The sequence below is a fragment of the Myxocyprinus asiaticus genome, chromosome 31 (genome assembly GCF_019703515.2).
Source record: "Myxocyprinus asiaticus isolate MX2 ecotype Aquarium Trade chromosome 31, UBuf_Myxa_2, whole genome shotgun sequence".
Taxonomy (NCBI): domain Eukaryota; kingdom Metazoa; phylum Chordata; class Actinopteri; order Cypriniformes; family Catostomidae; genus Myxocyprinus; species Myxocyprinus asiaticus.
Window position 1 is genome coordinate 25,598,868 of NC_059374.1, and position 12,252 is coordinate 25,611,119.

The 12,252-nt window shown below is 38.5% G+C and overlaps 1 protein-coding gene across 1 annotated transcript in view; it reads left to right on the plus strand.

Annotated features, from left to right (window-relative positions):
• Positions 1-12,252, plus strand: part of sez6b (seizure related 6 homolog b) — a 315,312-nt gene that overhangs the window by 219,255 nt on the left and 83,805 nt on the right. The window contains exon 4 of the mRNA XM_051665921.1: positions 1,065-1,254. Within this exon, the coding sequence (XP_051521881.1) occupies positions 1,065-1,254 (190 nt within the window). The remainder of the gene's footprint in view (positions 1-1,064; positions 1,255-12,252) is intronic.

The following is a 12,252-nucleotide window of genomic DNA, read 5'->3' on the forward strand; positions in this document are numbered from 1 at the left end:
TAAAGCTGACAATTTACACAAGGTTTATTTCTATTTCTTCTGCTTCAAACTTACTTCTCTGTCTGCTCGTATGAATGTAACATATCATAAGAAAGTGTTTCACTGCTATATGTATAAATGTTTTACATCTGAAAGTTTTTTTTTTTTTTTTTTTCCAAACCACACTGTTGCACTTTGTTAGATAAGGGACATTTTCTTTTTAGAGAGTATTTGATTGAACAAAGATCCGCGTAGTGCAAAATAAGTAATCAATATTTTTGTCCATTTTCCCGGAAAAGAAAGACTGCTTGTCACGGAATGTGGTGCTGAGAGAAGGACCCAAATTCAGGAAGGCAGAATAGGGCTTTTATTTAAATAAATAAAATACAAATCAAAACTCTCATGAGGGAGAAGAATAAACAAACAAAACAGAAACTAGACGGACTGAAACTGGTGACTGAAAACAGACCACAACATGCTGACAGAGTAGCAACACAGCAAAACAATCCAACACAGACAGAATAACAAAGGAGAGAATAAATAGGAGCTGGTAATTGGAGGCAGGTGCCGCTGGTGACGAGCTGGGTGGAGAAACAATCAGTTGTCCTGGCAACAGAGCTAACATGGCACCTGCAAAACACAAGAGGGAGAGAGAGGGAAACACAGACACAAACACCAACACACGACAAGACAGACAGACAGACAGACAGACAGGAGGGACTGTCCATCCCAGTCTATGACACTGCTAAAAGTGAATTTTGTCAATGTTTAGGACTATAATACTAGTCTACAAAGCTCAACAGAGTAAAAACACATTTTATCAAGATTATGACCAAAATCTCTTAGACTATGATCTGTTCTGTGACAGATGGCTCAACTATACTCAATGCTCAACTTCTATGCTGAAAAGAGAAAACAATGTGAGGCTTTTTTATTTTATAGTGAAGCAATTTACTCAGTTTTGAAGTATTTATTTTGTTTTGGCTTTGACCTCAGAGTTAACAAACATGGACTAAAAGCCACTTCTATGGGGTCTTTAACAGTGTCCCTGATCTCTTCCTTTTTTGCTCTCCTTGAATGTTAAGGTGATGAATGTGAGCCTGGCTGAAGGCGATGTGGTTAGATTTGAAGACCTGGGTGGCCAGCAGCCTTCTGTACTGGCCAACGAGTCCATCTTGCTGAAGGGTCTGGTGGTACGCAGCTGGAGCAACCAAATTTCCATCCATTTCCGTAGTCAGCTGCCGCAGTCCAGCTCCTTGCTACTGCGTTACCAAGGTGAGTCTTCCTTCAAGTCAACCTCTAAACATCTGCTTTATCCACTTCCTATTAATTGTACTTATGCCAGAGTTTCAGGTTGGTGCAGATCCAGTGCTCTAGACAAACCTGTTTATGAGTGTATACTTACTGATTAGATTGGCACAAATGATTAGGACTCTGTGAGTAGGGAGCTCTCAATCATTGCGCGCTATTAGGAGAGACTCTCTGTGCACTGAAGGGGAAACACTCCTTGTTATCTCATGTCAACATAATATGCTTGTGTTAGCCTGAAAATGACAGCTGCTGTCAATAGGCCGCATAATTACATCTGAGAATGATTTGGATAATTCTCTGCTAATAGTCTTTTAACAGAGTCATTAAAGTGAGATTGGCACAACAAAAAAGGTCACAGAACGCTAATGTTTCCCACCCCGCATAGGGATGTTTTCTCCTTCGTCGCTCAGGGCGAGAAAATGACAAATGACTGTATACAGACAAATTCTTTTGTTTCTAGGAGCTAATGAACTGTGGCGGGTTTGCAGTGCAGTAATATAATTTTGCAAATCCTTAATATGCCTGTTGAATAAGAAAGTCATATACTCTCCACCCTCTCTCTCTCTCTCTCTCTCTCTCTCTGTCTGTGTCTCTCTATGTCTTTTTGAGTGTATAGGGGGGTAATCAGTGGTGTACAGCCTTCTAAATGTTTCTGAATGGAAGCCTTAGCCTTCCCCTATTAGACTCATGGCAATCATCCACATGAGCCAGGCAGCACATATTTCATAATAGCTCTGTTTCTTCACAAAACTTCCAATTACTTCACTCCGAAGGCCCTGCTTCCCATTGTTTCCAGTTCAATTTATTGTGCTCCAGCTGTTATGTTGGGTGGATGTGCACACGCAAGAGTGGCTAATTTTGCCACTGGCTTTTACACTTGCCATGGCAATGATATAACAGGACAGCAGTAAGGAAAAGAAGCAAGCAGGGATTCTGGTAAATTGTAAATACATACTGCAATATAAATCTACTGCATGGAGAGAATGTTCCTCTTTGAATTACCAGATAAAATGATGGTGCTCTTGATTTTGTGCAATCAGTGGGATCTGATGCAGGCACTCCTTGCATTATTGCTCATGCGTTATTTTCATGACATCCTCTCTTCACTTTGAGAAAATCATTTGAGTAGTGCAGTGGAAAAGCGTTAGTTCTGTAATGTTTTTGTCTGAATATTTGTTATAACATGGACGTGTCAGGCATGTATAGAAACAGAATTGGCTGCATTTCAGCATGGGTGAGCAAATTGCTGGGTACCTTCTTTTGATCGCCTCAGCTTTCCCCATGGCAACGGGGGGTCTGTAGCTTACGTTTGATTCTGAGGGAAGTGGTGTTGTTATTCCCAGACATTTTAAGGATTTGTGCCATCTCAGGGAATCTGAGAGCACAGGCAATTTAGAAGGGATTTTTTTTTTTTTTTTATTACAATAAGTCAATGTATTGTTAAAGGAATTGTTAACTCTAAAATGAAAATTATGTGTTTATTTACTTACCCTAACGTCACTCCAAACCTGGATGACTTACTTTCTTCTATGGAACACAAAAGGTAAATTAAAAAAAGCCCCATGTTTGGTTGATGCTACTGATGTAGCTGCCATATTGGATTTAAGTGCTTTATTAATAACTTAAATTCTATAAATTTAGGTTCATCGCACAAAGTTATCATATCGCTTCAGAAGACTTGGAATATAGGTTCATATTGATTACTGTTGTTTTATGGTGTTTTTTGTTTTTTTTAGCTTGACAGACCAGTCCATATTTTATGACCCCTGTTATGATTTGCTAACCATTCATGTTAAATGAGTGATGATGCCCTCGCAAAGCTGCTGAATACTGAAGAGGCATTGATATGTAAATATGGCCAATCATATGCAATCATATCATAAACATCTGGGATGGCAAGTAAACGATGAGTGGATTTTCATTTTTGGATGAACTATTCCTTTAATGTGCTCATGGTTCTGACATCAGTACCATGATTATTTCTCAATGATACAATTTTGCATTTTAGATTTCAATAAAGGGTAGTTTATACAAAAATTACAATTCTCTCATCATTTACCATTTTTCATTTACCTTATGCCATCCCAGATGTGTATGACTTTTGTTCTTCTGCTGACTATCAGCTCTGTAGGTCCATACAATTCAAGTGAATTGTGATCAGGCCTTTGAAGCTCCAAAAAGTAAAGTCAGCATAAAAGTAATTAATAAGGCTCCAGTGGTTTAATCAATGTCTTCTGAAGTGATCCAGTTGGTTTTGCAAGAGAACAGACCAAAACATCTTCACTGTACATCTTGACAGCAGTTTCCTTGGGGATCATGATTTCATGCTCAATTACACTTCCTGCTCTGCGCATGCGTAAGGCACTAAGAAGTGTAATCAAGCTTGAAATTATAATTGTGCCTAGAGATTGCAATGACAAGATGTACAGTGGAAAAAGGAGTTACATTTGGGTTTGTTCTCACGCAAAACCAACTGAATCGCTTCAGAATACATTGATTTAACCGCTGGAGTCTTATTGATTACTTTTATGCTGACTTCATCTGCTTTTTGGAGCTTTTAAGAGTTCTGATCACCATTCACATGCATTGTATGGACCTACAGAGCTGAGATATTCTTCTAAAACATTTATTGTGTTCAGCAGAAGAAAGAAAGACATACACATTTGGGATAGCATGAGGGTGAGCAAATGATGAGAGAATTTGCATTTTTGGGTGAACTATCCCTTTAATGGCCTGGGTAGAATGGTTTTGCATTGTGTACTTTAGACTATGTTAGGCTGTGTCTTCACAGCACATCCAACTGTTTTATAGTACATTGTACATAGTACAATTCTAATTTCTCTTGTTATATATCTATACTACACAGTTCGAACACAACACTTTTTGCTGTGTGTAGCACCTGTCCTGTCTTAACATTCAGACTGGCAGTTGCCTGTGTAGTTTGACGGATGATAGATTCTCTAAATGGGAACCTCCATCAGAGGCACGCACATTAAAGATTTAGACCTCAATAATTCAAATCACAAATAATTCCAATAGCCCACCCTTGCTGCCCCCCTTCAAGTCTGTATAAAGGTTAAACACAAACAAGGCACGACTGATGGAGTGAAGTTTATAATAGTCTGACTGGTCTTTCAACAGGTGATCACCCCATTCACTGCACTGCTCTCGCCTCACCACTCAGATGTCACAATCTGAGATCTGTCTGTCTGTCTGTCTGTCAAAAAAAATATATATGTTTTTTGTTTGTCATCAATCATCTCAGGTGCACAGATTTCATTCACACACACACTTTCTGTTAAAATAGTGTTAAACATGCCAGAAACAGTAAAGACCGCTAAAGATGTACAGTGTGCATTGACTCATTTACATAATGTAAATATAGTCTAATACTTTTCTGGACGACTAGTAAAAATGAGCAGTCAAATGAGTAGTCATGCAAGCATAAAAATGTGCTGTGGTAAACTGATTCTGAGAACAGTTTTGAGTGGGTATTATAATCTAAGGATTGGTGTGTTGCCCCACTAAGAGCTCAGTTGTGTAGTTGAGCTGTGATAAACTCGGATGATCTGGGCTGAGCCCAGCCGTGCATGGCATGCTGTGTACAGAGATGGCTGAGAAAGCTGCTGTAATATCTTCCACCCTGCCGCTCGCCCCTCCCAGAGGAGATTAACCCTGCAGGGCAAGGGATCACCTGCCGAGATACACGCTCTCACCTACTGACACATATCCTCTGTGAACACAGGGCTCCACTTCTCCCTCCTTCTTCTGTTGGTCTACTTTACTCTGCACTGTTCTTTACATTTCAGGGATGTGTGTACATCTTGAGTACTCGACAGATTAAATACTTATGGTGGGACAGGGGGTGATAGAGTGAGTTCTTCCTATGTGCACCAGGGTCAGGGCAAGAATGCAACTGATAGTGGCATAAAATGTCCCAGAATTTTTAAATGTGGGGGCAATAAAATTAAAACATTCCTATTTTCTTTATCTGATACCTAACATTTGATATTTTTCATTATATTATATTATATTATAGGCCTATCTAGTTATGGGTTTAGTGCCTCTGTAGACACTCTGTAGTAACCTGTAGTTGTCATATATCTGTATTCACTGTAACACTTTACAATTCTATTTAACGAAAGTGAATGCTTAAGTTATCATGAACTAACAATGAACAATATTTTAAACAGAATTTATTAAAGGAATATTCTGGGTTCAATACAAGTGAAGCTCAACCGACAACATTTGTGAAGTAATGTTGATTAACACAAACAATTATTTTGTATCATCCCTCCTTTTCTTTGAAAAGCTAAAATTGAGGTAAAAGTGAGGCACTTACAATAGAAGTTAATGGGGCCAATTTTTGGAGGGTTTAAAGACGTAAATGTGAAGCTTATAATTTTATAAAAGCACTTAATTCTTCTGTTAAAACTTGTGTATTATTTGAGCTGTTAAAAAACTTTTCTTTCTCAGTTTCTCAAAACCCCCCCCCCCAAAAAAAATATATAATTATTTTTTTTTTTTTATCAGTTTCAGTGTTGGTGTGGTTATGCATTTTGGTTTTTTTGGGTAGAAAACACTGTGACAAATCACTATATTAAATATTAATACTAAATATTTTCAAAAGTAAATAAATAAATAAAAATAAGTCACACAATTATTGTGTTTTTATTATCAATCATTGCTGTCACTTCTGAGTACTCAAGTCTATTTGTGCTAATCCATATTTTGTGCTTTATTTTACACATGGATATTGCAGAGCACTGGCAGTGTTAATGTTAAGGCCATACATTTGTTGCCTTTCCAAAGACAAGGTAATAAATGTGTTTAGCGTTAATGGAAAGATTCACAATTTTCATTAACATTTTAATAAAAAAAAAGAAAATAATGAGGTCATCAGAATTAGTAGTGTGTTAAATCTCAAAGACAATCTGCCAAAAAACATATTGATTTTTCATTAGGTCACGTCTAATTAAGGTTAAAGAGTAATTTCTTGAGCCAGCCGATTATAACAAGATCACAGATGAAAACTGTTCTGTGTTGGTCCCGTATTTCATACAGCAATATCACTCCACTACTGAGTCAATATTCCCCAAATCCATTTACTTGGTCTAGGCAGATCAGCTCTCAGTTCTGTATTCTCAGAATGGTAAAAGTTTATTATTTGCAGCATGACCGTAAATCTAAATCAAGGCATTTTATGATACAATATTATACTCTGTCAAAATCATCCTTTTGACCTTATTTGTCATCAAGGACTTTATGAAGGCACTGTAAATGCAGGTTGTGTGCTGACAGACTGGATTTCTGTGATAAATGAGAAAATTTTATTTTTATGTGTCTAGATGTTTCCTGTCATTACAAATTCACACTTTTTACTTGTCGTTTGACCATGGAAGCCTGCACAGAATTGGGTTGAGGCCCTGAATCCCAAAATTATCTGGGCCTTGCCGTATCCAGATTTTTATTTTAGTTCCGCCCTTGCCGTTTTTACAAATGTAGAACCAATTCTAACAGATTTTGGGGTGAGCTTTACCTTGATACAGGCGAGGTGGAATACTGTCAATAGTTGTAAAGTATAATACATTAATTACAGCCCCCCCCCCCCCCCAAACATATCTTAGTGTGTCATTTCTTTATTCCCTGCTGAGATTTTTCCTTTCCTGGAGGGTGAAGCTTTGATATCCAATTCCCTTTGATACAGAAGTTCACCTTGTCTGGTGTGAAAGAGTGAAAACATTTTCATTAGACAGGTGTGGCGGCAGAGACAGATCTGATTATAGATGGACACACTCTCTGAGAGAATGGCTAATTAATTTCTTTGTAATGAGCTGCCTCTTTTGAGAGGTTGACAGGCTAATGAATCCAAAAAAATTACCTGGGCTGACGCAGTAAGAGGAGTCATGTCAGGTCATTTCAAAGCATGGCTTTAAGAGCGAACAATGCTGCAGGTGTGAGCGAGGCCATCCATATTGATAGATGAAAATAGAACCATTCATGAAATAAGAAGAAGTGCAAAAGAAATTAACAAATGAAAAGGCTCCACAATTATGCGGCAAGCACTCTAATTCCTCCGCTTCTATGTGGGAAAGTGCTTTAACATTAAAAGAGTCAGTGGGTTAACAGAAAGAGATAATGCCATGCTGGGTCCCATACAATTATGCATTTGCTCAAGATTAGAACGTTAGACGTTTCAGGTGAGCTGTAAGACACTAAGGGGGCATTCACATGTAATGCCTTTTTTGTCCGTTTTTGACCGTTGTGCTGCATTTTTTAGACTGTGTGTCAAGTTAAAAATAATAAAACAATTTAAACACGAGTCTCGAGTCACCGGCGTTCTGTTTTATTTATTGCACTGTGTTTATTTTAGTGCTGATTGCATCTGGTTAAACTGGATTGAGGTTGCCAGTCTGTGTATTGTCTATGTCAGCTTTCTCACTTGATTAGGAAGTTGTGTCGTGTCCCATGTCTGATTTGCGGGTGTGAACCTCCTCACCACAAATGTTGCCCTTCTCGTCGGGATGGATCAGTGTCTCTGACGACTGCGCTAAAAGACAGGCAAAGTTTCCATAAAAGAGCTCTGACATTTAGTGCTGTCACAGCGTTCAGCGGCAGAGGTGTCAGAACAGCTTAAGGAGCCAGGCGGCCCAGGCTGTATTTCACCTTTTATGCTAGGTTCACTTCTGCCTTAGGTCATCTCATTTCTGCAACATTAATTTTCCTGCTCTCCTGCCTGGTGAGACGGCCAATAATAAAAGACCAAGCCGCCTTCGTGCTCAAGTCTATAGCATATTTATGACTGATATGCTTTATTTCTCTCTATTATCTTTCTCTTTATTTATCCCTCTCTCTTTCTCTCTATCACTCTCTCTCTCTCTCTCTTTCTATCTCCCTGTATCTGTCTTTCATTCTCTCCCTTCCCAAGAGAAACTCGTATAAAAACTCTAAGCGTCAGTGGGAAATTTTGTACACGTTGCACGTAACACAGAGAGTAGCAAGAGCCAATGGCATTTAGCATCAAGAATGTCAAACCTGGCATGTTTTATCAATTTTAGCTCAAAAAAAGAATATAGTCAATTGCTCTTTTTATGTGCTATTTATAGGGCTGGGAAATGTAACACTTCAATTTCTGTGATTAATAGCTGACTGTTTAACTCGTTAAAAAAAATTAACACTTTAATGAGTCAACAGAGTTGAGATCCATGTGCAGCTTTAATAACAATAAACGTAGTAATACAGACAGGCAGGGGTCAATCACCAGCAATAGTAGTATCCAAGGCAATCCAGAGAGGTAGTCAATAAACAGGCAAGAGGTCAGGGCAGGCGGCAGACAATCACAGGTTATATCCAGGTAAACAAAGCAGTAACAGTAGGCAGGCAGCAACGGGTCAAAACAGGGTAAACAGTCCAGGATCATACACAGGTAAAGCAGTAAACTTAGATAATGCTCAGAAATGTCAGCCAGGGCAAAACAAGACTTCACAATGACAGAGGATGAGAGTGGGTCTTAAATAGCTGAGTAAATGGGAAACAGGAGAGCAGGTAATCAGTGCCAGGTGCGGGGATTATGGGAAATGGAGTTCAGAGAGTTAAAGGCAATACTCAGGTGATGGTGCCCTCTGGTGGTGAGTGGAAGGAACTACAGAGGCAGGATTCGTGACAAACACAAATAATGCAGTATCAGTTTTTTTCACTTTCTGAAACTTCACGAATGTTTTTCCCCACATCCTGTGGCAAAAATTGGCACATATAAATTCCCAGGAGGTACACACTCAACTCGACAGTAGTGTATGCATCTTCATTACACGCAACGCATGTCCCGGGTATAATAAACACGGGAGTGGATTTATTGTATGAAGAATGGAGACTTTACCCGCAAGCGGTAAGCCCAGTATGGGAGAGATACAGGCAAGCTGTCTTATCTCTTTGCATCGCACAAAAACTCTCACTCACTGTCATCTGAAGTCAATAGTGACACCACGTGAGAGAGACCCAGCGTGTGCACGATAGAGACTGAATTGAAGCTAAAGAAAATAATAGTTTTGAGATTTTTAACTTATGCAAATTAAACTTCAGCATTCAATTTGTTTTATATCTGTATGTATAGTGTCTTACAAGCATGCAATGTAGAAGGAATCTCTACACAACTCCAAGGCAACTGCTCAAGTTCAAGCGCTCGAGATTTTGCAAATATTCTTGATTGCAACGCACTTTGTAGGTGGAAATGACACTTATCGCACATGTGCGCATGGGCTCAAAATTGTTATCGCACATTATAATTTTTAATTGCAAATAAGAGCAAAACTATTGCACTGCATAGCCCTGCAAAGACGGCATTTTTTTATTGAATCACAAATTATATAAAAGCACGAATTAATATACAAAGGGGCTTTACATACAAGAATGGAGCCAGGTGGTTGGTGGAGAGGGGTTGAAAATTAAGAGGAATTGGTGATGTCAGGCCAAAAAGAAAGTAATTTTAGAGGTAGAGCAAGGTAATATATTTTGATAAAAAATACTTTTATCGCCTTTGGAATAACATGCAACAAATTGTGCAAAATAAGACCAGGAACATGTATTAAAGTAAATCACATCAGTTTTGATTTCATGTCGACTTTAAAGGTTTATCAAAATCTTACATTTAGCAAATGGTCATAAGTGCAGTAATTGTTTGCAAATGGCTTTTTAGCATCAAGACAGGAAATGTACTATGAACATTCAGTGGCTCATTTGCTAGCCAGTCATTCTTGGAAGCTGATCTATAGAATTATGGCCCAAATGAGTATGACTTCCGCTGAGTAATACCCCGTCCACTTGATGATAATTCTGATGATAATGGCCTTGCCTGAACACTTCTTGGCAGCTGTTAGCTAAACCACAGCTAATAGCTATTACAAACAGTGTGCTATTGAGGCATCATTGTAGTTACCGTCTCCGCTGACAGTTGCTGGTTGGTGGTAGAATAAGAACAGAGAGAAATTTAGTGTGTGTAGATATGTTGGAAGGTGTTGACAAGACCTAACTTGTGCATAGATGTTAGTATGGCGGTAGCTCAGATTAAGTACCTCGAGATCTTCCATAAGTCCTCCCCCTCCAACCTGTGATGTTCCAGAGAAGAGGATGCTTTAATAACGTAGAATCCCACTTCTCGGCCGACACCCACCTTTAGGACTGCTCTCTTTGGGATGTAGTCAGCCTTCATCTGATTCAAAAAATTTCATGAGGCTAGGGAGAACCCAGAAATACTTTATATGGGCTTCAGCAGCTGCTGCAAAAATGTCTTTATGATCCCAATTCATAGCTTGTGGATTGTACAAGTGTATCTATAGCGGCAAATGTCAAGAACACTGGCAGTGAGTATTAAAACCAGTGCGTGATGCCATACAAAAACCCTGTGATCTTTCCTCAATGAAATCATCTGACCAGCCTACAGCTTTTATGTTTATGGAGAGTAAATGAGTTTTCAACTGTTTCAATTGGATTCCTCCAAGGCTGGCGTCTGTTCATTGGTTTGGTTGCAACTACACGTCTGTCAACCCACTCATCAGACACAACATACCAATAAAAGATCCACACTGACTTACAGGATGAATCTTTGCTCAGTGCGTGAGGTTCAGCCATGCAATTAAGAAGAATAAAAAGCGATTTTAATTAGCCCCTTTGGCAGAGTGTGTCCTTGTCTCTGTCCATGACAGCGGCAGATAATGAGGTTGGCATGTCTTTATCTGAAAAGTGGTCTATTTTAGAGGCATTTAAGTCGAACTGAAATGCTGATCATGTCTGGCCACACAGTTCATTGGCCAGAGCTCTCAATGTCCATATATCCTCCACAGTTAGGGAGTATTGAGGAACTTGTTCTTCATCAATGTTAAATGAGCTTACAAAAGAAAACCAACAATTACGGCAGACGCCCCCACTACAATCAAATCTGAAGGGCTCTTACGCCTGAAGTGTGATCTAATAAGAATGATGTGAATGTAACAAAGCAAGCGCAATGAGTGTGGTACAATGTGTGCTTTATTAGACCGAAATGAGAAACAACACGAGCAGAATCCTCATTGCCAAATAGAGAAGTGTGCTGCACTGCCTAGATGGCAGAGAACAGGTCTGTACGCTCATACATAAAATGATGTGGAATTATTGAATATAAGTGACTTTAAGTATTGAAATGAAGCATCTATTTTCCATATTGAATCTTTAGTAACAAGCAATGTAGTGTAGAAACACAATGGCCTAGACAGTACAGAAGGTCCAGATATGCAGTCTTTACGGTGAAGTATACATTTTCAATGTTATAACACTTTTTCCTATTTCAGCATAAAGCAATGTTCCAGTTTCAATACAAGTTAAGCTCAATTGACAGCATTTGTGGCATATTGTTGATTACCACTAAAAATTATTTTGACTTGCCCCTCCTTTTCTTTCGTACATCATTTATTAAAAAAGGGCAAAAAATCGTGATTACAGGAAGGCACATTCAATGAATGTGAATGAGGCCTTAAACATTAAAATTTACAATGTTTCAAAAGTATAGCCACAAGACTTAAACATTATACATGTTAACATGATTTTAAAGTGATAGTTATTTCCAATATTGCAAAATCGTTGTCATGATAACATAACGTGTAAATCTGTAATGCTAATAAGCTATTTTATCACACTTAAATCATGTGGAACAGAGCTGTTACCACACTTCAAATCAGTTTAACACATAATGTTAATTTCTTGTGACTGTGCTTTTGAAACAGTGTAAATTTGAATGTTTATGGATTTGCTTCATCATTTCCATTACAACTGTCTTCAATAACAGTAATTTGTGCTTTTGAAGTCTAAATTATTGTCTGTGGTAATTAACATTATGCCACGAATACTGTCAGTTGAGCTTAACTTAAATTAAATCTGGAAAATTCCTCGACTGCACAGAGACAACTATAAATAAGCCAATTGTAAGTCTAAATA